Source organism: Neurospora crassa, linkage group IV (genome assembly GCF_000182925.2).
Source record: "Neurospora crassa OR74A linkage group IV, whole genome shotgun sequence".
NCBI lineage: Eukaryota > Fungi > Ascomycota > Sordariomycetes > Sordariales > Sordariaceae > Neurospora > Neurospora crassa.
In genome coordinates this window covers 2,622,492-2,647,449 of record NC_026504.1, presented here as the reverse complement: position 1 = coordinate 2,647,449, position 24,958 = coordinate 2,622,492, and the positions used below count along the sequence as shown (strand labels likewise).

Genomic DNA, 24,958 nt, shown 5'->3' with positions numbered 1-24,958 from the left:
GGGAGCAACCGAAGTGGTCAACAGTGGGCCCCTCTTCAACAAACAGGTGGCAGCTTCTTCTTCATCCAGACTTGGAATTCTTCACCGTTCTTTTGCAGGGCCGTGGAATTCCACGACCCCATTCCGCCTCATTGACCGCCGAGACGGACAGCAAGAAGAGTTTGCTGTCGTACTCTCGACGTTTCAGTCTGACATCAACAACAGTATGAAGATATTCTGACAGACGTCCATCTTCTCTGATGCTGTGCCCCAACACCATGTTGGGTTCATTGCTCCGATGCCCCTCATTCATCTCAACAAAGAGGAGCAGCAAAGTACGCCCGTTGTCTGCATGGCGCACACATCAGTGAAGATGATGACGGGGTTGGAAAGCACAGAAAACAGTTTGCATATGACGCCAAGAGGGTCAAGCATTCGGATCCATCCCGCTGTCGTCCCAACAACAAGCGGAGCTCCTTGAATGCAGACGCATGCTCTAGCGTTCGGCTTGCCTCGTGGATGTCGGTTAGTGCACGGCGAATCAGAGATCCATTCAGCACCTCTTTCCTCTAGACCTCCATTTCATCCAACATGACAAACTTCAACAAAGAGACGACGGGACCCAGGCGCCAACAACAGGCACAAATCCCTGAGGTATAAGCTACCTATCTAAAGGTATGGTGAAAACCAAAGGTTACCTGTTCAAGCCGGCAGCTCCTATATCATACGAATCTTGGCTCAAGGGCGTGTGATGTCCAGGGTTCCAGTCAGGCAGGCTGTCGCTGACTGGAGTTGTGCATCTTTGAGACGTAGCCTCGACATTTTCGGATTCATAACCGGCCCCTTTTAACATCATTAAACCGAAGTCTTGGCGCGCTGGTGGACATCAGAATTGCTGGCCTGAGAGTCTAGCGCCTGGCTCTGACAGCATGGTAAAAGACGTACACATGTAAGATACACCGCATGCTTCGTACTTCTTCGACAGTCATTACCAAGGACAAGGCAGTCATCGCCCAAATCCGGTGCTCTCAGCACAATGAAGCCCCGCTTGGTAAGCTTGCGAGTTTGCTAGGACGGACGGGATCTCATCGTCATCTCCACATCTGCACAAGGCATCATTTGATACGGTTCACAACCTCAACAACCACGGCGGCGTCAAGTCAGCAAATAGCAAGATGCGGCGAAACCAACGACAGGTCATGGCATTGTTGCGGTTGTTTGATGCTAGGGTCTCGTTCACGGATCGAACGACGCCTTCCTCTTTGTCCGTTAACTCCAAACACAGCATAGGCTAATAATGGCTACACATCCTTTGCAATATCGACTTAGATATGATCCAGCATGGTCTATCGAGGCAACTCCTGGGATCGGTTTCGGCGTGGCCCAATCCTCTTTGGGGCAGCCTCATATCCTTTATGGAGACCAGGATCCCGATCATGGCGCATCTCTCCCGGTTCCCGAGTCCAAACCATCGTTGGAGTATGTAGTGTACACGGTGGGAGCCATCAACATGAGACACGCCCAAGCCGGGAAGCAGCCGAAGAAGGCCATGCTAGGATAGCCCTGGAAGTGGATCTGTCGCGCCCCTTGCATTGTACACACACATTGTTCCAGATTGTCCAATGCTGAACAAGGGAAGCCTCGACAACTCTCCACCTGCTCGTCAGTTTTCTTTCCTCTATCATCAACCCCAGATTCCTTCCAAGAATTCATCTTCATGATTTGGGCAATATTGAGCCATATCCCTGGCGGTGATCAACCTCACTGGGAAAAGCATCAAGGGCCTCGGCCATCTTGGTTGGACAATGGCCTTCCAGAACATTGTGCTCGATCAAAGCCTGCCAACGAACTTCCATGCGATCCTCGGATGGCTTTTGGGCTGGCGTTAGGCTTGCTAACAAAATGAAGTCATTCGAGGCTCTGGGTAATTGTCTCCTTTATATCTTCATCAATATAGCTTTGTTAAGCGCGCCTCTTCCTTTGGCATTCACCCATCCTGGATATTGTGGCCAGGATGGCTCCTCTCAATCCTTCTTCTCTTTGGGTCGACAGCGTCCTTCATTTGCTCAAATGCCGGTGAGGTGATTCCTCCTTCTCAATTCGCTCCGCCATTTCGCCTTCGGTGATTGCTACGATTCCCAGACGATAATTCGAAACAAACATATCAGGGTCCTTCCCGGCCTATCCAGGTACCATCGGTGGACATCCGTGGTTGAGCCAGGGCACCTAGCGATATTAGCGGCGGATGCAAGGCCTGGAGCCCACTGCCAAAGGCATGACGACAGCGGGCACCACGATGAAAGGGGCTAAGCGGCCCAGACCAATCGACCTCCCCCAGGGTTTTGGCCGACATCGTGGGCTCCATCCAGGAGTCAACAACGAGGGTATTATTGTGCACGGCCATGACCCATGGGCCTCCTTCATCCCAGGACCAGGTTTTGTGTCAGGTTCTGCCCTACGCAACGCAACTGGACGTGTCCGTCCTACTCAAAACCGCAATGTCTGCCACTTCTCCTTTCCTGGCAGATGGAAACCCTATCTCGTCCGTCGTCTGTCTCGCCAGGTTCTCACTCTCGACGTTGTCGCCGCTGCCATAGCCGTCATGCCGCATCGACCAAGCACTTCGGCTGGACCTGGATCCTTCAGGTCAGCAAGTTCGAGGTCAATTAGCGAGAAACGCAAGTCGAGGGACGACATGCTACTCACTGTGGATGGGTGGAGGGGGGCTGAAAGGCTAAATCCCTTACGCATGCAACCATACGTGATGGATATCAGAGGTGGAAACCTGCCAACGCCAGAGGCGAGTCCGGATCAAGCAGCAGCATCCAGTATGACTTCGTTTTTGGCTCCAGCCCCTATGACTGGCCACGAATCCTTCATAACCTCAATGGAGGTTCCGATCGGAATGGCTCTGGGAAGCCCTTCGCAAACCTCCTTAATTCAACCCAGCTCCTGGCAACCACAAAGCATCACACCACCTCGAAGGACTCCTTCACCACCACCGCCACCGCCAGCAGCAGCGCCGCAAATGGTGCTTCAGACAGCGCCTCCAGCACCCCCTCTTCAGAGACGAAAGACGACAAGACAAAGAATATTTGGAGCCCTGTTCGGGAGGGGGAAGCAGTCAAATACAGCAAAGGCCGCCGACCTCATTTCTGCAAACAGTTCCGCGGTTTCTCTGTCGTCAACAAGCAGTGGACGGGAAGCTGCTGGCAGTGCCGTCCCACCGAGGAACCACGCGATCAGTGGGAAAAAGGGACAAAAGCATGTCCCACTACTCGTTAGGTCGAATACGGATCTCCCAACAACTACTGTGCCTGTCGAGCCACGGCAGCGGAGGCAGCCACCACCACCGCCGGTGCCTCCAGTAAGTTCTTGGAATGACCGATCACGGAGTATTGCGCCCAACTCGGAGACTAGTGCTCCCTTACGACTTGACGTGGAGATTCCGAGTATCACATTGGATCGATACAGCGTCATGTTTAGTGGAGTTTTGAACCCGCAACAGCAAAAAAGAAACAGCAAAATGACACTCCTGGAGAGGCGTCAGGCTACGCTCGAAAAGCTCAAGTCCGTCAACGACAGGGCTGTGGTTCAACGCGAAGAGGAGGTAAAACAGTTCCGTAGGGCAAGCTCGCCCCAGCCGACACGATCACCATCTTTTTCAACTTTACCACCAATACCAGGCCGTCAACAACTTGCTGTTCCCCCAAGTCCCCGATCACGCGCACACTCGTCGCCAGCCGTTATCCCGTCACCAACGGTAGATGGGTTTTCTGACTACTTGCAGCCATTGGATGCTCCTCCCCCTCGTAGGGAGAAAAAGGGAGTGCCGATAATCTCGCCGCGGACAATAAAAGAGCAGGAACGTGCCGATCACAAGCAGAGTTTCCTGGAAGCGCAGCAGCAGCAACCGCATCATTCTTACCACGAATCTCAACCGCAGCAGAAGGGCAAATCAGAGTATCTTCCTGGTGACGAAAACACTTCTGCCACCCCCAGAAAACCGGAAGTTTGGGAAGAACAGCAACAGCATCAGTCCAAATCGGAACAGGCTTTCCCCCCACGCAAAGACTCCCATTTCGCGCCCGGAGATTCCACCCTCATGCTCGATACCCCTAAGAGCCCACCAGCACAATTTCTAGACGTCTCGAGTAGCCGCCAGTCGAACGAGCCGAAAATCGTCAGCCCCTTCCTTCTCAAACCAACCGTCTACCAGCCACCCGAACCGCGGGAAGTGGTTTCAGTCCTGTCAACACGCTCACCCACTTCACCGCCGCCGCAGTCGTCCATGCCAGAAACGACTTCATCTCCAATCCTTAGCCCCGAAAGCCCGTCCCTTCCCACAGCCTCTTCCCCCCTCTTACCTGTTCACAAAGGCCACACTCTCTCCCCCTCCGTCGACCTCGCCGCAGCCGCCGAGGAAGAAGCAGAAGAAGCCGACCCCATCATCAAAGCCGCCGTCGAGATCTCCGTCGCCCGCACCATCAGCATCTCCCGCCGCGCCGGCGCCCGACCGAAACGGGTTGATTCGTGTGCATCGTCTACACTACCATCCTCTCCTCCGCCATCTGGACAGCAACTACGACGCTCCCCCTCGCAGCCCCCCACCCAATCACGATCGGGAAGACCTCCTCCGATCCCCCTTGCCCGCAGCGCCTCCGTCAGCGCCGGTTCTCTGCAGCGCTCGCGCTCTGTGAAAGCCAACCAAATCACCATCACGCGCGCGGGAACGCTCAAGGCGCGAGGGCCGGGGGCGGCACCAAAGCTGACAACGACGACACATGACCTAGACAGTGTGGCCGAGACGAAGCAGGCTACGCCAGCGTTGGTGGCGCCGCCACCGGCATAACTCCTTATCAACAGTCCTTGCTTGGCGCGTTCTACTCCTGGGGCTGTCACTCCGGGGACTGCGGGGAGTGGGTTGCTCAAGGAGGTGTTGGCTAGGTTATAGGAAGAGTGAGAGGGTAGAAATCTTGACGAGAGATATCGCGGATTTGAGTAACTCCCACAGCGGTAGGGACGAGAGTGGTGTGAAGGTGGGGGTGGAAGTGAAGCCGAAGGCCGCGGTCGGAGCCGGGGACAACTCATGAGGCCGGATACAGCTGAAGCGAGATATATCAGTGTTCAGTCTGACGACGGGGCTACAGTGGCGGCCGCTGGTTAATTTTCTGAGTCCTTTTTCCGTGATCTATCACGGATCATTTAAAGGGTTGTTCGGGGTTTGCATTACGAGCAAAGGAGGTTGACGTTGCTAAAAGAAGCGTTGAGTTGTTTACTTTTGATTCTCGGAAAAACAGTACATCATACCAACACCATAGAACTTCTCTTTTGTATTTATTTTGCATGACGGAATAGCGCTGGAAGAGAGCACAGGGCAGGCCAGGCCAGGCCAGGCCAGGCGGAGTGCTTTTTATATCTTGCAAGTGGGCAGGAAAGGAAGAAAAAGTTGTCTGGTACGACTTTACCCTTAATACCTAGTGTATGTATCCTACGAAATATATTGATAATGTTTCCTTTGCAAAATTCCTTTGCATTTCAATCCAGTCACCTAGTCGGTTTTTCGATTTCCTTCCAATTGTCTTTGTTTTAAAATCGTTATTACATGCCCCACGAGATTTGCCTACGAGCCAAAACAGAAGAGAATCGAGAAACTTGAGGTTGGAAGCCATTAAATTCAACATGCCCATCCCTCGTTCACCTCCTTACATCAAGCCAGACATCCTCTTTCGGCCATTGCTGGCCTGCTTGCCTAACTGGACCATTCATTGCTTCTTTCCCTGGTTGGCAACAGTATTTTTCCTGCACCCGGGTATTGCCTTCTCCATAAGTACACCAAGTCCTTCCTTCGAGGCGGGACCTTCCTTCCAATTTGACAAGGGCCGTCAGGCAGGTACAGTAGGTGAATGCCCTTCCCCGACAAGTCCCTTCCCTTTTTGTGCAAATGACAAAAGAATTTGCACGCCTGTCTACCTACCTACCTCTAGACTGGATGTAGCGAAGAATGCAGAGATATCGACAAGAAACATCCATATGAATATCGAGATGGAGCGGAAACACTGGTACATATCCTGTGGCGTCATACGAAGCACCACAGTCTTCTTTTTGTGGCCGTTGAAATATATGTTTATAAAAGCACGATATGATGAGGAGAAAGGGTACAGCTGGGTTCCTTTGGTTCTGATTTTTATTCTTATCTATTCCCTGTACCTTCGTTATTCAAGAAGACTTATTCTTAATGCGACCAGATGAAGGTGTTTAGTATACTCCCACGTGGTCTTCCTTCGTCATTCACGCGGGAACTTAAAGAAAGCATATACACACGCAAAAACACACACACCAGCACACAGCCCTTTCTCCCGCCCCAACTTACACATAGGTCATTTGCCTCGTGTTTCCTATCGGCAAGACACAAGGACCACTCTGCACCAAAAATCACCGAATCAATCCAAAGGTAAAAGGTAACGACTTCGAATTATAGAGATCAGTCCGCAACGCCATGGTAAAGTGACAAAGCCAAGAACCAAGGTCCAAAGAATAGACGGTATAAGAACGCCGAACCACAGCTCAACAACAGATGGGCCATCGACAGAGGTTTGCAGACCCGTACTTTCCAACAAGTAATCTGCTGTGCCAGCATTTTCCTATATAGCTGCTTGCTGAAGTGGGAGACCATCCGACATGCCTGAGTTGTTATCCGCCTGCAATTGCCTCTGAATCACCTCCGCCGTCCTCGCGTCATCATCTGTGCGAGATGCCGCCGCAGCCGCCGCCGCAGCGGCAGCAGCAGCTGCTGCCGAGACCGCTGTGTTATAGGGATCCCGGGAAGTTCCACCCATGTGGTGGTCACTTCGGCTCAGGCCGGCTACGGCTTGCGCGGCTTCCTCTAAGGATGCCGACGGAGCACTGGTAGCGGGAGGAACCTGCTGTACAGCTTGGACTGGATCAGGCGCAATGCCGTGAGGTACGGAGGGTGGTGGAGGCGGTTGCTGTTGCTGAAGTTGCTGAGTGTGGGGGGTTGCTAGGCTGATGTTCGGAGGAGGTTGTGGGTAGTCACCCTGGACGTCAATGAGTCGATTTTGCAGGTGAAGAATGTAGTCCCTCAACGCGAAATTTTCGTTCTGCAGGGCCTTGAAGCTCATCTCCATCTCGCTGTAATCTCTGACTTGTTGCTCCAACTTTTTGATGTAACCTTCTTTTCGTTGACGGAATGCTCTCTGTAGTAGTAGCCCATGATTAGCTTGATACATTGAAAAGCTGTCGCAGCTGAACGACTGCTAGCAGTATTGCAGTATTGCATGTTGGCCTTCGTCACGCCATTGCGACTAGTCCAGATGCAGGCCGATGATGCGATTGCGGCATCGGTCATACAACAAAGCTTACCAGTCTTCCAGAACGCAAGGGATCGGAGACTACTGACCTGTGCGGCGCGGTTTTGGGCAGCGCGCTTCGACTGTGACAGTTCTCGTTTGGACTTCCTACCATCACCAGCGCTATCGCCCGGGCTCACGATTCCCATTTGTGATACACCAACAGGCGTACTGGGGGCAGGCATGGCACCTTGTTGCTCGGGTTGGGGAGGGACGCCAACAGGCATCATTCCGGGCACTGGTTGATATCCGTTTGTGGGGCCGGACTCGTGAGTTCGTAATTCCGGGTGCAAATGTGCTTCGTGTGGGCCAGTTGGTGTTTGATGATTGTATCCATGGGGCAGAGCTGGTGGTGCTGCTGCTATGGGCGAGGTCCGACTTCCTCCTTGTCCGCCAGAAGGCGAAGTTGGGTGATTTGGGTAAGCTGGAATTTGGTAGGCGGCTTGGTCGGTGTGGTTATTTGCTAGAATAGGCTCAGCCGGTGAATCGCGAGCCCTCGGCTCTGGATGGATAGATGGTGTCAGTATATCCCAAGCAGTGGCTTAGGGTTGAGTCGGGATGGTCTTGAAAAAGATGAAGGACATTGTGAAAAGAATAGCGTGTAATGCAGGAGTGAAGAAGTAAAGTAATTGTATCAATGTAGTCAGACAATGTGTTGTTGGCTCCTGGAGACGACAAGGCCAAGATCGTGGGTGCAGTGATAGGTACGAGCTTGATTGAGTTTCAGGTTGGAAGGGGAAGAGAGAGCGCATGGGTTTTAGATGTGTATGGAAGCGGCCGCGACGGCTGGCAGGCAGAGATTATAGATGTATCTACAACCTCCAGCCGAACATAACCCAACTAGCCAGTCTTGCTGATGTTGGCTTGGTTTTGGTTGATACGTGGGATGAGTAGTCGAAGCGCATGTAGATGGCCGCAAGCGTGAAGGAGAGGTGCATGTAAGTGATAGGGGTAGTGACAAGATCACGAACCTCGTCAGGGTGAGTTACGCAAATCAGGTGGGATGCAAAACCACTGGTCTCGCATTCTCAGGCTCTTGCAGAGACCGAGAACTCCAGCTTTATGCATAAAAGGATAGAGAGGATTGGTGGGCAGTGAAAGAATGAGAGCCAAGGTGAAGGAAGGGTTTATGTCCAGGAGGCGTTAGAACACTTCCAATACTCGAACAGTAACATGAGATTGGACGGGGATGACAAAAACAGGGCTCGGAGCGACCCTTGCTTAGCGACCGGATGTGCTGACAATGCTCGATTTGGCCGCAACATGATTGAGCCAAAACCACCATTGTCTGCCGTGCAGCTGAGGTGCTTCCGAGAACCTTTAGATAGTATCTCAAGAGAGAGAAACAAGCCTTAATCAAATCCGTGAACATGGCAAAGTACCCCAGCCGAGTGTGAGAAATGTTGTAAGCACTTGCGTGTTGTCGGATATCCAAAACTCGACTCGTGGCCTTGATCGACATGGAAAATAATATATGACGGCTTGGACGATAGGGCAGGGGTTGGAAACCTAACAGATGATGGGAAAGCACTCACCCATTTCGAGGTTTGTCGACATGCTTCTCTATGTGACTGTAACGCTTACCAGAACTACTAGGTCCGCAAGTGGTACAGCAGGCCCGCTCCGCAGACCGGGGACTATAGACTGCGTGCGGTACAGGTGGGCAGATATCTTGTGCCTTTGTGCCAGGTACTTGGTGTAACCGCAGGACACTTTCTGAGAAGCCGGGGCTGGATGTCAGCAATGTATCAAACCAACCTGGTGCGGGCTTTTACCTCTACGGTTTGTGCAGATTGTGGTGATGGCCTTATGGGGATTGATGCAGAAAACACCCTCAAGATGACGGGGTCAGGTCAAGTGGTAGGATCAAAAGTGGCGCCGAGGTTTGAGATAGTTGGACCAATTGTTGAAGCGATTATCGGACCCAGTCCAGCAAGTGATGAGAAATCTGTCCCGTGTGAGAAAAGGTGCCCAGTGAAGTTCTGTGAGGGTTTCCGGAGATCTCGACCAGCTTGTCTGCTGACTGGATGATGGTGCGGTAACACGCAACGGCGCCCTCTGAATAGCGTCGCAAGGGAGGGTGGATGGGAGCGAGGCTCAAAGCTGGAGGCGTGGAGCTGCTGTGGTGCGATGTGGTGTGGCTGTTGGAAGCAACTTGGATGTGTAAGTTGACTCAGCAAAGCGGCCGACGAAAGATGGAATAGTATAGTATGGTTGGAGTATGTAATCGGATCCAGAGGAAGTGGGAAAAGTGGGCGGAGATGGACGGTCCCGTCGACAAGGGAGTTGCAATGGGACTGGACTGGGTGACAACTGATTGCCGACTGGAAGTGTTTCGGTAAAAAGTTTTGGCTTTGCTCAAACCTCGAAATCACTGCAGATTCCCATTCACACAAACCCACTGCAGGACTGGCCCTGACAGTTACGTTCAAGCTTGTCGTTCCTGGTTTGAGAAGTCCAAGTTGCTTCCAGTCAAGGCAATGGCGACTGCAGTGGACGGGACCTTGCAGCGAACAGTGCTCTTTTCCTTTGTCGCGGCCGCGGGTCGTCGGCCGAATGCTTTGTCAGCAATGTGGTGACAAATGCGGCAGCTCAACTGAAGTGACGGACGGCTTCGGAATTTGGACGAGTGCAGAAATCCGAACCGATAGTGTTTGTCCCGCACTACTGTTCGCAAATAATCCGCATTCACTCAGCTGGTGGCTCGTCAGATTTGGAAATTATACTGTCAAACTTGTGGGCGGCATGAGGTAATATCTGGTACAGCATTGGTTTGCAAACAATTTGGACTTCAAACTAAGAAATACTATGTATACCTTTACTCGGAAACCTTTGAGGTGAAAGCTGAGATCACGTGAGAAGCCTTGGTCAGCCCCGCATTTCTGTCTCCACTGCAAGCACCCAAGCACTGCAAGTGCGCTGATCGATGGTAGCGCTACTTGCACGATGTCACCTCGTGGACTTCCACTTTCAACTCTTCCGTCTCGACCTTCAGAGTTGGTTCCATCCCATCAACAACGCACTCCCAACATTCATCCCTTCACGTGCTTGGTATCGATTTCCCAGAGTCTATCCAACTGATGCATCTTGACTCGGTACTACATAATTATTGAGGGCACTTGAACAGCACGCCTCCCTTCCACACATGGGTGATGTTATCCGGATCTATCAAAATCTCAATGTCTTCAAGCGGGTTAGACGAAATGGCGATCAAGTCGGCGTCATAGCCAGCCTTGAGCTGGCCCGACTTTCGAGCCTGAGGACCCCTGGAAAGTGACGGACCATTGTCAGCCACAGCTACATAACAGCATCGACGATATCCAACACTCACAAGGTTTCAGGAGGAGTAGCGGTTGCCATCTCAATGGCCTGAAGAGGAGTCATCCCAGCCTCAATGGCGTAGCGAAGTTCCATGGCGTTTTTCCCGTGGGCTACCGCATGATTCTTGTCGCTGCGGAAAGTGTCTGTCCCTAGGGCAATCTTGACCCCCATCCGGTGAGCCAGTTTGATGCTGTCTCTCGACAGCTGCATGGTTCGCTCCAGCTTCGCTCTTTGCCGTGGATCGAGGTCGTCATTATTAGCAGCCATGCCCTCGACGACGTGGCGTGTAGGGACCAGAATGGCATCCTTCTCCTTCATCTTGGCGGCAACCTCCTCGTCCAGGAACGAGCCATGTTCGATGCTCTTCACTCCCGCATCCAGAGCCGCCATGATACCGGGCTTTCCGTGGGCATGAGCGGCTACTACTCGGCTGCTCCGCTTGGCTTCTTGCACAATGGCTCGCAACTCCTCGGCGCTGAACTGCGTGTCCTCGGGCTGGTCATTCAGCGAAAGCACGCCGCCCGTCGAGCAGACCTTGATCACCTTGGCGCCTCGTCGAATCTGCTGCCGCACAGCATTGATACAGCCGTCCACGCCGTCACAAAGGAAGCACGATGATGAGCCATTTGCGCAAGCATCTAAAACGGTCCGGAGGGGCACATCATGAAGATCTCCATGGCCACCTGTGATGCTAAGTAGGCTCATGGCCGCGTACACGTGCGGGCCGACAATGGCGCCCATGTCAATAGCGGGTGCAACGTCCCCAGCATAGCCGCCGAGCTCGCGGATCGAGGTGAACCCCGCCATGAGCGTTCGGCGCATGTCGTCGACAATAACTGCCCCGATGAGCGTGGCTGTCCCGGGTAAGAAAGGCTTCATGCTTTCTCTGATGCCCTGTGCGACGCCGACACCCTCGTAATGTGTGTGTACATCCCACATGCCTCTGTCTTATGGTTAGCAGTCGCTTAATGGCTTGCCGAGGCTGAACGGAAGAAGTTCACTCACGGCATAAGAACCGGTACACGCGAGACACGGATTGAGGAATATTCTGAGGGTATCTCGTCGCTTGGCCCAACCCACTCGATAACCGAGTCTTTCACCACCAACGCCCCGTTCTTCAGAGGCTCACCACGGCCGGGTATCAGAACATCGGCGAGGATTCCATGGTAGGAAGCTCTATCATCGACAGAGTCCCTGTTGATGGTGTCGTTGGGCAGAGTTACTTTGATCTGCATATTGACCTGTAGACAGCCTGGCGTTTGCAAAAGGTATAATGTTGAAGAGTCTCTGGCACTCGGCTGTATCTCTGCGATCGTTGACTTTTGTATTATGAGATGATTTGAGAACCTCCAAAAGTTGGCCCTGGTTTCACTGGTAGACACACCAAGCTGACGAATCTCCCCTCTTATATCATGCGAACACTGTCATAGATTGTGAAGAACCTGCCTAAGACGGCAAGGTGTTGACTGTAAACGTTATCGTCGTCACTGTGGCTTCGTTGATCCCTGCAAAAGTAACCCAAACACGCATGTCCGAGTGGTTGTCTACGACAGAAGTCATCAATATTGGCCTCGGCAGTTCCAAACTGTCAGTGATGGTGACGACGCGACTGCTTTGGTAGTTATGTGTAAGCAATTAACAGCCCAGGGTTGCTACATAGGGTTATGATTGACTTCTACTTGCGCTATGTATGGTTCAACATCATTTCTGACAACATGACGGCTTCAAGTTGTGGAATTCTAATGTGCTACAGGAGAGTTCATGAATAAACGAACGGTGTAAAAGCGAGAACTTTATCACCCTTCGCTATCCATTCCATGGCACGCGATTGACCTTGGTAACTGGCTATGTACCTGGACAGTGCACGAACCCCTCACGGTGAGGAACGTGCCCATCAATGTTCACCTTGACCTCACCTTTTCTTAGTATACCTCATTCTCACCTTCCACCACCACACCACACACCTTCGTGGTACGTACAACACAGCACAGCACAGCAATACCTCATCACCTTCGACCCTCTTTAAGTCCATTCTTTTGATCCAAGCTTTCTTTTCCTGGGACAAAATGATCAACATGTCCCTCACCCTCGCTCCAACAACGAAATCGCGGACTCTTTTTACCAAATTGTACCCCAACTACCGTACATTCGCCGAGAACACTTCTTTGACCAGGAAGTTCTCCATCTCCATTCAAACCTCCAAACGATCAACAACAACAACAACAACAACACCAAAACCCGCCACCATCACCACCACCACGCATAATCATCTTCAGCAAACACAGCAACAAAAACAGCGCAGCCCGTCACTGCAACAACAACAACAATCTCGCAACATGTCGTCTTCGCCTTCGGAAACGAAGCCGCAATTCTCTGAGGGTTCCGACCCAGCGGTTCTTGATCCGGCACTTGAGAAGCTTTTGTCCACCGGTGGTGGTGGTGGTAGGTGGACGCTTACACAGCAGGGTCTCGCTATCGAAAGGACTTTTAAGTTCAAGACCTTTGCCAAGACTTGGGTATGTGTTGTTCTACTTTACTTTTTGTTGAGTGAAATGACTTTTCTTCGTTTGGGTGGTTGAAGTGTTTGTGGTACCTTTTTGTTTTCATGGCTACTTGTCTATCCTTCTTTCTTCAAAAATCACCTACCGACCTGTATCTGTGTCATCGCATTTGTTGGGATTTGCTTCGGATTTGGATGGTCAAATCACATACATGCACGCACAAGTGGTGTTGATGATGAAGGAAAATCCGAACGGACAAATGAAAGAAAGAAACCGAGCTGCGACGCCAGCCAGCCAGCCAGCCAGCCAGTTATGACGGATAAGGTATCTGATATACCTACCTACCTCTCTACTATGTCTATCTGGCTGAAGTGCTTATTCTCGTCCGATTTGGACTCTTGGATGGGTTTTGAAATTCGGGCTCTTGCTTTATCTTTACTATGCACCCCCCCCCCTCCCATATATGATTGCTCTTTTCTTCGTTTTCTCCTTGTTGCACACAGCTCCGACCCCATTATTACTCACGATTTGCGTGGCTACAATATACCGAGCGTGTCTCATAGGGCATGCAAGACTGTGTTACACACCCAGAGACTCAGATAATTCCGAGTTATAACCAAGATCCTAATCTCGACGCCTCCCAATTAGGACTTTATGACTGCCGTCTCCCTGCAATGCAAGCTCAAGAACCACCATCCCGAATGGTCCAATGTAAGCCACATCCTCTCTCTCTCCTCTACATGCTCTCTTTTGCCACATATCCTCTCCCTCTTATCTTCCTCTCTAATCTCACCGCCCCTGCCTAGGTCTTCAACACAACCTTCATTCGCTGGACGACTCACGTCCCCAAAGGTCTCTCATCCCTGGACATTGAACTAGCTACTATCTGCGACTCCTTGGCCAAAGACTTTGGCGAGACTGAGCCGGAAGCTGGCGCCAGCTGCGCCATGCCCAACTTGACCGACCGGGCCGTGGCTTCGTCTGGTGATTGCTGCACGCCTACGCACCTTAAGAAGTGAAGTAATTGACAGAAGCTTCACTCAGGAGTCATCAAGGGTGTATGTAAGTGTATCTAGGTTATGTATTTTACTTTCATGATCCTCTCATTACTAGATTATCAAAAGGGCTTTGTATGGAAGGGGTAGAGGGCTGGGCACGGGGTGGTGCTTTGCCGAGGAGGACGCCGAAAGAAGGAATCAGCTATGTACAAGAATTAATAGAAGCGAGAAGGAAAATGCCCCCCTCCCCAACTGCACCACCGCGTGCGTACGGCAAGAAAGGTGCGACGCAACTCTCTTCCTCTTCCAAACGCCTTTTTTGCATGGAGGTGTGCATCGGTTGGTCCGTGTTCGACCAAAACCGCACCTCTCTTCTTATCTTTCAGCCAAAATAAACCAACCCGTTTCTGGCCTTTATCGAATCCTTATTTCCCTGATTTGTCTCATGGACCAATTCCCATCGTTAGGTGGTTCTTCCCTTCCTTCTTCCCCGTTGTTTGGTGATGCGTTGTCCAAAATTAGTGAGGTCGAATAGAAGACCTTGGAAGACAACAGTACGAATACCGTGAACGGTATCATAACAGCGGATCCATAAACTCCACCCATTTACTGGGCCTTCTTGGCCTTGATGGCCGCAAGCTTCTTGTCACGGCGAGCCTTGGCAGCTTCCTCACCGGCCTCGGTGTCGAGGCAGTAATCCCACCAGCGGAAGCTGGAGGCATAGTTGCCGATGAAGCGCTCGTGGTGGAGATCGTGGTGCTCAGCACCGCACCAGAAGGGGAGGAAGTGGCGCAAGCTGAAGGGGAAGTCATAGCCGGAATGGGCGTCGATGGCCTGGAAGAGACGGAGGACAATCCAGACATACATGGTGGCGAGATGGAGGTCCTTGGTGATGGAAACCCAGAGGATGGGGGATCCTACAGTACCAATACCGAGGAGCATAACCTCAATGGGGGAGGCGTACTCGGCGGTGAGACCAAAGGGCGCGCTGTACGTGTGGTGAATCTTGTGGATGGCCTTGTAGAGAGGGCCGTAGTGAAGCGCGCGGTGGTTCCAATAGTGCCAAGCATCCTCCATGACGAAGAAGATGCAGATGTGAAGGGCCATCTTCCAAAGAGGAGGGAAGGGCACGCCATAGTCGAGACCAAAGTAGGTGGCGATGGGGTGGAAGAGCCAGATCTGAGGGAGTTCGACGGTGCAGTGGCTGAGGAGAACGAGACCGGCGCACTCGAACTGTTCCCTCCAGGTGGGGCGTTTTTCCTATGTGGTTGTTAGTTTCTTTTGCTTTTTGAGTCTCAGGTCATGCTTGGCTGGGCACTAACTTTTTGAATCTTGTACTTGTTGAACATGGGGAGAGCATCGATGATCATCCACGGGAGCGACCTGCCGAAGTAGACGATCTCGTGCATGAAGAAGCTCATGAGACCGGTCGCGAGAACGTCGTTCTGCATCCACAGATACCACGCCTATCGTCCAACGTTAGCTATCCTTGTTCGTGTCTCGTCCCGGCGTTTCGGGGTTGGGTTGCAGGGGCCGCGTACCGCCCAGAGCTTCTCGGGGTAGCTCAGCTGAACATTGTACTTGGAAACCTCCTCCAAGACGGTGAAGTACGTGTCTGTCGAGCTCAGGCCAGCGACGGTCGCATTACTAGATGACGGGACGATACGAGTCAGCTTTCGATCTGGGCACGGTTGACAGGCGCACGATGGTAAACAAGAACGTACAGGACTGCCGAAGCCATGGTGGGCGAATAGAGAATAGGCGCCTCCAATTAGGTGTTGCTGGGTGTTGGAACGCGAGGAGGGACCTGTAGCGAGGAAAGAAGATACTATGCGCGTGGAGGAAACCGGGGCAAGAAAAAGAAACAATCGACCGCGTCCTCTTGCAAGTGGGATGCTAGGGAAAGGCGACTGACAAGTTTAGGGGTTGCTGGATTTTTTAAAGTCCTTTTGCCTTTGGTGTCCTTTGGCGGGAGCCCCTGAGAGACGTGTTGGGTTGACCAATGGCGGGAATGACCCCAGAATCGGCCCACTGCGAAGCTGTTGTTTCCGCCTTCCGGACCCACTCTTGGATGTTGTTTCACCAAGTTCGAATGACCGGACGGCGACTCTCAGCGAGTGCTCAATGAAACTGAGAGCCCGCCAAGCAATGAAATCCCAACACCATGCTCTGCCGTGCATTGAGATGTGCCATTGTTCCTCCTTGGGCTCCTATCTTTTGAGTTCCTTGGGTGACAGGCACTGACCACGTCACCGCGAGGTGGGAAACTGAGGGCGAAGTTCCATCAGATAAGGAATGGAAGTTGAAGTGATCTACGCGGAGATACGGCGGCATGTGTGTGGTATTGATCTCAACCATAACTTTTTCATACATACCTGTACACTACTTACCGTGCCTCACCACTGCGGTTGGTACACTAGTAGAGGTCGGCTGACTGACAACAAAAGGCTACTGTAGTTTACCATACAACACACATCTCCATCCCTTTGACATGGAATCTCCCATCGAGAACCTCGAATTGCCCGGAGTTTGCCAGTGATATGGAACGATTGCATCCACACCGTGATCCCACCTCTTCTTCGGCTGGTTCGTTGCCATCCTGCCATGCACCACCCAGGCAAATCAGGTCGCCAGGGGGGTTGGCGTGATGGACCAGTTGGATTGGCACGTTGAGCCACTGACGGCGAACTGGCACAGTTGGCATCGGTAATTTCCATACGGTACGTACCTGAGCGGCGACAGCGGGCGGAGCAGCTACGCTACGTTTTAATGGGATCGTCACTTTTTTCCCCAAAGCTCGTTCGTGGATGCTTTCACAGACTGGTATGTTTGCAAAACATCTGGTATTCCGTAATGGCTCAGAGAACATTGCCAAACTACGAGTTGTGTCCCTGACTTCAATGCCGTGGTTGACCACTTGAGGCTTTTGGCATCGGCAGTTTGTCACCGCCTTTGAAAGTTGGGCTTGGCATCTTCAATCCATCCTTGGACATCATAGGCTGACATTTGAGCTTCGATTCGACCTTCATTTGGTTGTGTCTGACTACAATATTCTGTCGCACCTCTCCTCGGCAACTACACGTGTACATCTTGCCGACAATAGGTCATCAACTCATCAGGTCATTCATTGATGAGGCTCAACTGTCCTCATCTTACCACGCATTTCTCCTTTGGCCGGATCGCAGCCGAACCAAGTTGCAAGTCAGTCGGCTCCCATCCCCGCCTTACCAATCCTGTCATCGATCATCACTCGGTGGGTTTCGGACGCCCGCCCGCCCCGCTTGTCAAGCCCAAAGAAACATCCCCACCTCATCCCACATTTCCGGGTTTGACAGTGACAGCCCAAAGCCTTGAACAAGAACCGACCATCTCGGCAATCTTCACATCCGGTACCCGTACTACGCCCCCACTTTTTTGGGACTCGCAAACTCGCACCCACCTAAGTGGGTGCTCACGAATAACACGGCCACACCACTAAAACGGCCACCAGGGTTAGAGGTGCAAATCAGATAAACGATACCAAAACAGTGAACGCCCACAACGTATTTCAATAATTAATTGAAAATAAAGAAAGAGCTAGAGGATAGTTAGAATAGAGTAATGTATCCGTCCAGCTTTTTATTTCTCAGAAATTTCTATATGTTGGGAAGTTGTGATTTACCCTACGAATCGAGCCTCAAAACTGCACCTCTAACCCTGACCTGGCCGTTTTACTGGTGTGGCCGTAGTACCCGTGAGCACCCACTTTAGGGGGTGCGAGTTCTACGAGGTCCAAAAAAGTGGGGGCGTAGTACGGGTACCGGCCATATGGCCTGATCGCACTTTATCATATCCAGTCACTATTTCCAGTGTTGTTGCCGAGATTCCATATCGCCACTTTTACGCGTCTTTGAGCGAGGCTGAGAGGCCATTTGTGGCGAGAACCTTACTTACCCTTCCCTTCGTATTTCCGGCGAAAGGGCCTGGTAGCCAAGCACCGGCGAGACGAAATCCCGAACAGTTCGGAACTTTCCACCATCCTCATATCACATTACCTGCTGTAATTGTCCCGAAGTCCAGAACCATTCGTTTGCAGGGTTAGGGGACCAACAAGTCGAACCATGGCGATCGTGGCCGAGTCAGTACTCTTCCGGGGTCTCTCATATAAGGACATACTTGTCAGTTTGTCTCGATGATGGACGGTGGTGTTAACATGACTTTTCTCTTGACAGCAAGGTGCGTCACTTGGACGTACTCATTGACAGGATCGTGGGACTGGAGCCCGGCTCGACCCAGGATGCCGAGCATGACCAACAAGAGACGGGGTTGCTCACGGCCGTGAGCGAGCCGCCTTCACCCCGTGCCGATGAGCTCTTGCGCATAGCCAGGATTTTGTCTACTGCCTCTCGGTCCGGCACCTTTCTGCCCCCTTCTCGTATCAAGCAACTGCTGGAGGATTCGGTTTTGGCCACGGAGAAGGAACTTGCCCAGCAGGGAGAAGTCGGCGTTGAGAGCCAGTATGAGCGTGATATCGAATGGCTCCTGGTGGCCAAGGCTACGGTTCAGACTTACGGTATCTTGATGAACACCTTCTTTGACCAAATCATGCCTCTCAGCGATGAGATATGGTACTGGGACGATGTGCTCAGTTCGTATCTCAAAAGCTGTTTGTACGCGACGCAAATCGCACCGGCTAAGGCGTGGTCTCGCGCCAAAGAGGTTTACGATGTGGTATGTGAACATATTCGGAACATTCACTTGCAGCAGCAGTCAGAAATCGAAGCGGCGCAAGCGGGTGCATCTCTCAGTGAGGGAATGTCACAGAAGTGGTCGCAGTTTTACTCCATCGTGCGGCAAAGCATGGATGAGACTTCAGTCTCCAACCTTCGACGCAAGGTTCTGTCTCCAGTCGATCTGTGCCGCGCTGAAGCTCGCCGAAAGCGAGCAGAGCTCCAAAAGCTCAGGGAGACGATCGCTGCCGCGCTAGGAATTCTAGTGGACGAAGGGCTTGCCTTTGATCGAAAGGCCGAAGAGGACAAGGGCCTCGAATCGAGACTCATGGTGGCAGACAGCACGCTGGTTGATAGCATTGCTCTGATGCACGCGATTCTTACCAACTCGGTGGAAACAAACGAACCACTCTCGGTGTTCGAGGACAGCGTCTTCAAGGTTGCCAGAGACGTTCGGAACGCTTTCAGCACTACCGATAGCTCCAAGCCCAAGGCCTCATCTGTTGCCGAACGCTTGATCCAGATTCTGGACCATAACTTGCTACAGCACAAGACAGCCGTTGCCAAACACGTTTCCGAAAACGGAAGGCCGTCCCGCGTTGTTCGGTACTGGCTCCCCACTCTGGCTTTGCTCGTGTCCTCTCCAACCATTTTGTACGTCCTCGTCAAGAGGCGCGACAGCATCATCGACTGGATTCAGAACCTCGGCATTACCGTTCGTGACTTTTGGTTCAATTGGGTCATCGAACCCATCCGCAAGGTCATCGGCACCATCCGCCATGACACCAACAGCGAGATTGCCATCATGAGCCGCGACAGTCTCAAGGCGGACAGGGAGAGTCTGGAACGCATGGTGGTCGAGTTCACGCTGGATAACCCCAGTGTGGCCGTCGGGTCGCCCAACGTTACCGACCTCCAGATTGCTGATATCCGTGCAAAGGTCAGGGAGGGAGATGTTACGCCTATCTTGAAGGCTTATGAGAAGGGCCTCCGTCGTCCCTTGGTCGGCGCCGTCAGCGGTGACCTGGTCCGCTCGCTGCTGATCCAAGTGCAGAAGACCAAGGTGGATTTAGAGGTGGCTATCAGTGGTATCGACTCGCTTCTCAAGAGCCAGGAATTGCTCTTTGGGTTTGTCGGTCTGGCGCCCGGGGTTGTTGGTAAGTTATTTTGCTCGACTCTTGTCTGAGAAACGTTGAATGCCACTGCTAACTCTCAAATACAGTCTCCATCGGCATCGTCCAATACCTCAGGACCGTCTTTGGCAGCCGCAAGGGACTCCGCAGAGGAGAAAAGGTTCGTCGTATCGTCAGGGTACTCAGAAACATGGACAGAATCCTGGCTGCGGGCGCTACCAATCCCAAGGGCGGGCTCAAGTACAAGGACCGCGGGCTGTTGCTTTGCGAGGCGCATGTGCTGCGCGAACTCGCTACTGAAGTGCTCCCTGGAGACATCCGGCGCGAGTTCCTGGAGGATCTGGAGGATTTGACGAGTGTGAAGAATGTCGTTCTTCAAGAAAAGGCTCTGCAGAGGATTCGGTGGGCATACGCCGATTGGCTGGGCAAGAAATAGATGGCTGTCAGAGTTTCATCAATCCTCTATCCCGAGATCCCCAGCGCGGGAGTTGGTGAATGGCGGTAAGCGTTTTGTATTGTTAGTTGGGCTGTGATGTGATATGATCAGTGTACTTTAGTAAATAGCGACTAGATCTTCCATGATTCTTCTGTTTGTATGAAATAGCTATAAGGACTTGGAGTTTTGAGAATGCACGGGGGAGATGGTGCCGGTGATATGGCAGAGGTGAGCAGGTGCAGGAAGTACCGGGCCTAAACACCAAAACAGAGTTGTCTACTAACCCCTTAAACACGGTGGATACCTACCTACCTATGTGCCTATAGGCGGCGACGTTTAGTCCACGTAGTGTGAAAACACCCCACGGGCATGTTGCTGGACTTTTTCACGCTTCACGCAGGGGCATAACCAGGGTGCAGGGTCACCCAGGGGCCGCCTTTCGTGTGGCGGGAGGGCAGGAAAAGGCTTTGGTGGAAGAGATCATTGGGCCAATATGAGTTATAGATCCATCAACGGATACTGCGTCTCGTGCGTATAGACTGTTCACCGCCCTGCCCGCCTTTCTCACCATGTTGCTGTGAGACCGCCCAGTCGCCTGTGTCTGCAGCTTCAGCTGGCCTTTCACGATACTCCATTTTGTTGAAGAAGCCAAGAAAACCCCTTAATCAACTTTCCTGGTAAAACAAACAAATAAAGACAGCTGGTCTTCTGTTGGATGCGCGAATGAACGGATGGTCTCGTTTGGTCTCGAGGCTCACCTTCTTCCGCGACCTCAGATATTAGTGGCAGAGCTCCCTCCCTGGTTCCTGAATCTTGGGTTGCATTCGTTGAGAGTGCAGTTGAGTTGTCTCTTTCTCACTCCGGTTTCCTAGACACTTTGCGCCATGCACAACAACTTGTCCTTCGAGCTCATCCTGTCATTCATAACACATTGGTATCTCTATCTACTGCAAGGTTGAAAGGGACACAAAGAATGGAATATCAGGTGGAGTTGTTGCGGCGATTGTAGGTTCTAGAAACTTGACCGATTACGTACCGAACAGTCGCGTCCCCTAGACCACGATCACGCGCTGCAATAAGCGTTCTTCCACTAGAGTGGAGGTACAGGTGTAAAGGGCACAGATAACCCCCCATCCCATACATAGTGTAGCCCGCGACTCGGTAGCACTTCAGGCAAGTGCGTCAACCCTCACATTGTACCTCTATGGTGGTGATCGCGTTGCCCGGGCTCTGGACTTCCACTTGCCCTGCGCTTTGGGACCCAGGTTAGCATTGATTAGATAGTATCAGACATCAGGGGCATCTGAGACATTCCAGTTTTCTTGGTTCCTTCCTCTCCACGCAGGGAGGTCTTGGACAAGTGGAAGCTACAAGACCCCTTTCTGCCTTCCCCGTCCTCGTCATTGTTCGCCTTTCCATTGGATCTCCGCACGGCATCGCCCCGTAAAGTTGGAGGGAGAGAGAGCCCAGGTACGCACTGCCCGCAGCCCAGTAGCCGGCCAGCCAAGTCTACCTTAGTGCAGGAGTAGGAGACCCCATCGCGCTCTCGCCTGTTTGTTCGTTCTGCGACTCCTCCTCCGCTGGACTACTACCTAACCCGTGCAACCGCCCTGCAGTTTTGACAGGCCCGTCAACGTCGCACTGCGGACACGCTTTCAACTACCACCACCACTGCATTCCACCACCACTCACTCACTCACCTACACTACCTACCTACAACTGAACATCATTCCTGCTCTGTCGCCTGTTTCCTGAACTGCGCATCGTCACCACCATTCGAGCCTCCAGTCTCCATCCCCATTCCCTTTCCCGCAACTACCAGTGTACAACAGCCCGACGATTTCGAAACGCCGGATTTCGATTGATATCCCCTTTGCCGAATTCCGGAGTCCGAACTACCAGAGAAACATTCCAAGAGATCGAAACGACGGGCGGCGGCGTTAACCCCCACACCAGTTCATCATGTCGAGTAACAGGAATTACGATTTTCTGGTGAGTCTTTCCTTCACCTCACCGCTCGCACTCTCGCGACATTCCTTGTGTTCCCCCCCTCCCCCGTAGTGGGTTTGGCGAGGTTATTCTGTTTCCAGACGCTGACCGGAGATACCGCTTCACGACATAGATCAAGCTGCTCTTGATCGGAGACTCGGGCGTTGGCAAGTCCTGCTGTCTGTTGCGCTTTAGCGAAGACTCATTCACACCGTCATTTATCACCACCATCGGTATCGACTTCAAGATCCGCACAATCGAACTCGATGGCAAGCGGGTGAAGCTACAGATATGGGATACCGCCGGTCAAGAGCGTTTCCGTACCATCACGACGGCATACTACAGAGGCGCCATGGGCATTCTTCTCGTTTACGACGTGACGGATGAAAGGTCATTCAACAGTACGTGAACCCACATTCCCATCCCGCATAAAATGGCATGACAGTTGCGGTCAAGAGGTGGTCCTTGAGGTCACGCTCGAAATGCGATGGATTGGTGCCTTTTAGATGCCATGCCTCTCCATTGCTCCGGATTCTGGCATCAGCAATCTCCCATCGGATACCATGCCATGTATTACCTCGCTCCTTTGCTGACGTGACCTTCTCTTCGCAGATATCCGTACCTGGTTCGCCAACGTGGAGCAACACGCGACGGAAGGAGTCAACAAGATTCTCATTGGAAACAAGTGCGACTGGGAGGAAAAGAGGGCGGTTTCCAAGGAACAAGGCCAAGCGCTAGCCGACGAGCTTGGCATTCCCTTCCTCGAGGTTTCGGCCAAGGCGAACATCAACATCGAAGAGGCCTTCTTCAGCCTCGCCAACGACATCAAGAAGCGCATCATCGACACATCCGGCAAAGAGGCGTCTGGCGGCTCGTCGGGCGTGAACGTCAGCGACAACAGCGGGTCAGGATCCGGCGGCAAGTGCTGTTAAGCCAAACGGGTAGCAGTTGTGTGGCGGCGAAACCCGACCCTGGAGCTCGCAAAAAAAAAAAAAAAAAAGCCCGCTGACAATCACGATGGCGATACGAGATCCGATTTATCCTCCCGAAGTATGGATGACAGCAGTCTGGCCTCATTCAGTTCTATTTGGCTACAGCCTACGTCTATCGAACATGCACCTGTCTTCCTGCGGGCCACCAATATGCACGGCCGGGTCTACCGCATGGAAACAAAGAGGCGGTGTAGGGGAGAAAGAGGGTATCTTCGGTCTCAAGACTTTACTATGGTTGTAATGAAGCTAAGGTCCAAGAGGAAAAGACGGCTTTAGTTATTCTGGAGGGCTCATTGAAAACCCCTTTCTTGTCACTCGGGAGCAGGAGGGAGAAGCGGCGCGGAAGATACGACGCGTGCTCATTTCCGGCTTCTCGCTATTGGGTCTATTATTATTGCGCTCTAGAAGCAGTGGATGGTAGGATGGATAGGCTAGGGAGCTGAGGACATCAACGACGATACGGAGACATGTGAGTATTACGACCGGCTTGATCGATATAGATGGATTGAGGTTGGGTTGGCAGCATGGACGAGGGGCAGAGAGCGAAACGAAACATTCTGGTCACGGAGTTTGGGTGCGATCTTTGGCTCTTCCTAATATATTTCATTTTCTTCTCTCTTGACTGTTTCCCCTTTGTTGTTCTCTTTCTGGTTTGTAGATTTCGTGCGCGGCCCCCCTTATAGCTGTATCTCCAAAGTATGACGATACGACACCCATAAAACAAAACATAGATAGATATTCCCTGAAAAGATGGGGACGCCCTGGTCAACCATGGCTAGTGTAGAGTATCAAGACGTATGACGTGAGCGATAACATTGTTGACATGAGCCACGAATCCACAAGAGGTGCTCTTTTACTCTTTCGGGAAACGAGCACAAAGAACGGGATAGATGTGGTCTGTGCGTTGCTCAACTTCCACTTGTCGGTCCCTTCGGTCTGACTGTTTACATAGTGCCGAGGAAGCCACCACTGCACTGCGGCATGCCACCACGCTCACTACAGGACCCATACTCGAGGGTGATGGGTGCCTTCTGGCTCTGGGCGCCAAGGCTCTTCCACCCCCTCCCTATAGGAGAGGGGGTGGATAAAATATGGGATAGTAAATTAATTTGGGACAGTAGCGAAATATACTATGTAGATTCGCCAATTAACGCCCTGTAAAATCACTCTTTTATATTGTAATATTCGCGCAACGACATTATTACCTTGTGACTACATTTCGCATTCCTATCGCCTTAAAGCTATAAAATAGTAAGAATCTATATATCTATAGATTAATAGAGAATAGCTATTAACTTACTATACTAATAACTAACAGACTCCCCGACCCCGCTAGTTTATCTAGTACCTATACCTATTTAGCTTCACAAAAACAGCGAAACCCCTCATCAATCAGAATTATTGCGGCATATACTAGGTAATCTCGTATATCTATCACTCGTTATACAAAGTTGTTACGTAAGGAGGGTAGAACCGCTATATCGACTCGTCCGCGGGATCGACTATACATATTAATAAATAAGGAGGAGG

The 24,958-nt window shown here is 51.9% G+C and overlaps 7 protein-coding genes across 8 annotated transcripts; 4 read left to right on the top strand and 3 right to left on the bottom strand.

Annotated features, from left to right (window-relative positions):
* The first annotated feature begins 1,664 nt into the window (after positions 1 to 1,664).
* NCU06398 (hypothetical protein) lies at positions 1,665 to 5,505 on the top strand. The gene has a single exon (XM_957143.2). The coding sequence runs from the start codon at positions 2,225 to 2,227 to the stop codon at positions 4,829 to 4,831; it is 2,607 nt and encodes an 868-aa protein (XP_962236.2). The 5' UTR covers positions 1,665 to 2,224; the 3' UTR covers positions 4,832 to 5,505.
* Positions 5,506 to 6,094: 589 nt separating this feature from the next.
* Positions 6,095 to 10,110, bottom strand: NCU06399 (hypothetical protein). The gene is made up of 4 exons (XM_957144.3): positions 9,125 to 10,110; positions 8,885 to 9,065; positions 7,400 to 7,851; positions 6,095 to 7,196 (listed from the first exon to the last, which is right to left on the bottom strand). Exons 2-4 carry the CDS (start codon positions 8,904 to 8,906, stop codon positions 6,624 to 6,626), a joined length of 1,047 nt encoding a protein of 348 aa, XP_962237.3. The 5' UTR covers positions 8,907 to 9,065; positions 9,125 to 10,110; the 3' UTR covers positions 6,095 to 6,623.
* Positions 10,111 to 10,455: 345 nt separating this feature from the next.
* NCU06400 (amidohydrolase) lies at positions 10,456 to 11,905 on the bottom strand (the record flags this gene model as incomplete). The annotated part of the gene is made up of 3 exons (XM_957145.2): positions 10,456 to 10,615; positions 10,681 to 11,613; positions 11,676 to 11,905. 3 exons carry the CDS (start codon positions 11,903 to 11,905, stop codon positions 10,456 to 10,458), a joined length of 1,323 nt encoding a protein of 440 aa, XP_962238.2.
* Positions 11,906 to 12,575: 670 nt separating this feature from the next.
* NCU06401 (hypothetical protein) lies at positions 12,576 to 14,412 on the top strand. The gene is made up of 3 exons (XM_957146.2): positions 12,576 to 13,186; positions 13,820 to 13,882; positions 13,978 to 14,412. The coding sequence occupies exons 1-3, from the start codon at positions 12,737 to 12,739 to the stop codon at positions 14,188 to 14,190; spliced, it is 726 nt and encodes a 241-aa protein (XP_962239.2). The 5' UTR covers positions 12,576 to 12,736; the 3' UTR covers positions 14,191 to 14,412.
* Positions 14,207 to 16,154, bottom strand: NCU06402. Of its 2 annotated transcripts, XM_011395888.1 has the most exons (4): positions 15,894 to 16,154; positions 15,711 to 15,816; positions 15,492 to 15,635; positions 14,207 to 15,429 (listed from the first exon to the last, which is right to left on the bottom strand). In XM_011395888.1, the coding sequence occupies exons 1-4, from the start codon at positions 15,908 to 15,910 to the stop codon at positions 14,776 to 14,778; spliced, it is 921 nt and encodes a 306-aa protein (XP_011394190.1). In that variant the 5' UTR covers positions 15,911 to 16,154; the 3' UTR covers positions 14,207 to 14,775. The 2 variants fall into 2 exon arrangements, with proteins under 2 accessions (XP_011394190.1, XP_011394191.1); XM_011395889.1 differs by having other exon boundaries at positions 14,221 to 15,429; positions 15,492 to 15,816; positions 15,894 to 16,062.
* Positions 16,155 to 18,026: 1,872 nt separating this feature from the next.
* On the top strand, positions 18,027 to 20,650 carry NCU06403 (hypothetical protein). The gene is made up of 3 exons (XM_957148.3): positions 18,027 to 18,286; positions 18,381 to 20,035; positions 20,101 to 20,650. The coding sequence occupies exons 1-3, from the start codon at positions 18,270 to 18,272 to the stop codon at positions 20,445 to 20,447; spliced, it is 2,019 nt and encodes a 672-aa protein (XP_962241.3). The 5' UTR covers positions 18,027 to 18,269; the 3' UTR covers positions 20,448 to 20,650.
* A 1,091-nt stretch (positions 20,651 to 21,741) lies between these two features.
* Positions 21,742 to 24,235, top strand: NCU06404 (GTP-binding protein SAS1). The gene is made up of 3 exons (XM_957149.3): positions 21,742 to 22,439; positions 22,570 to 22,837; positions 23,049 to 24,235. The coding sequence occupies exons 1-3, from the start codon at positions 22,410 to 22,412 to the stop codon at positions 23,366 to 23,368; spliced, it is 618 nt and encodes a 205-aa protein (XP_962242.1). The 5' UTR covers positions 21,742 to 22,409; the 3' UTR covers positions 23,369 to 24,235.
* Positions 24,236 to 24,958: the final 723 nt, after the last annotated feature.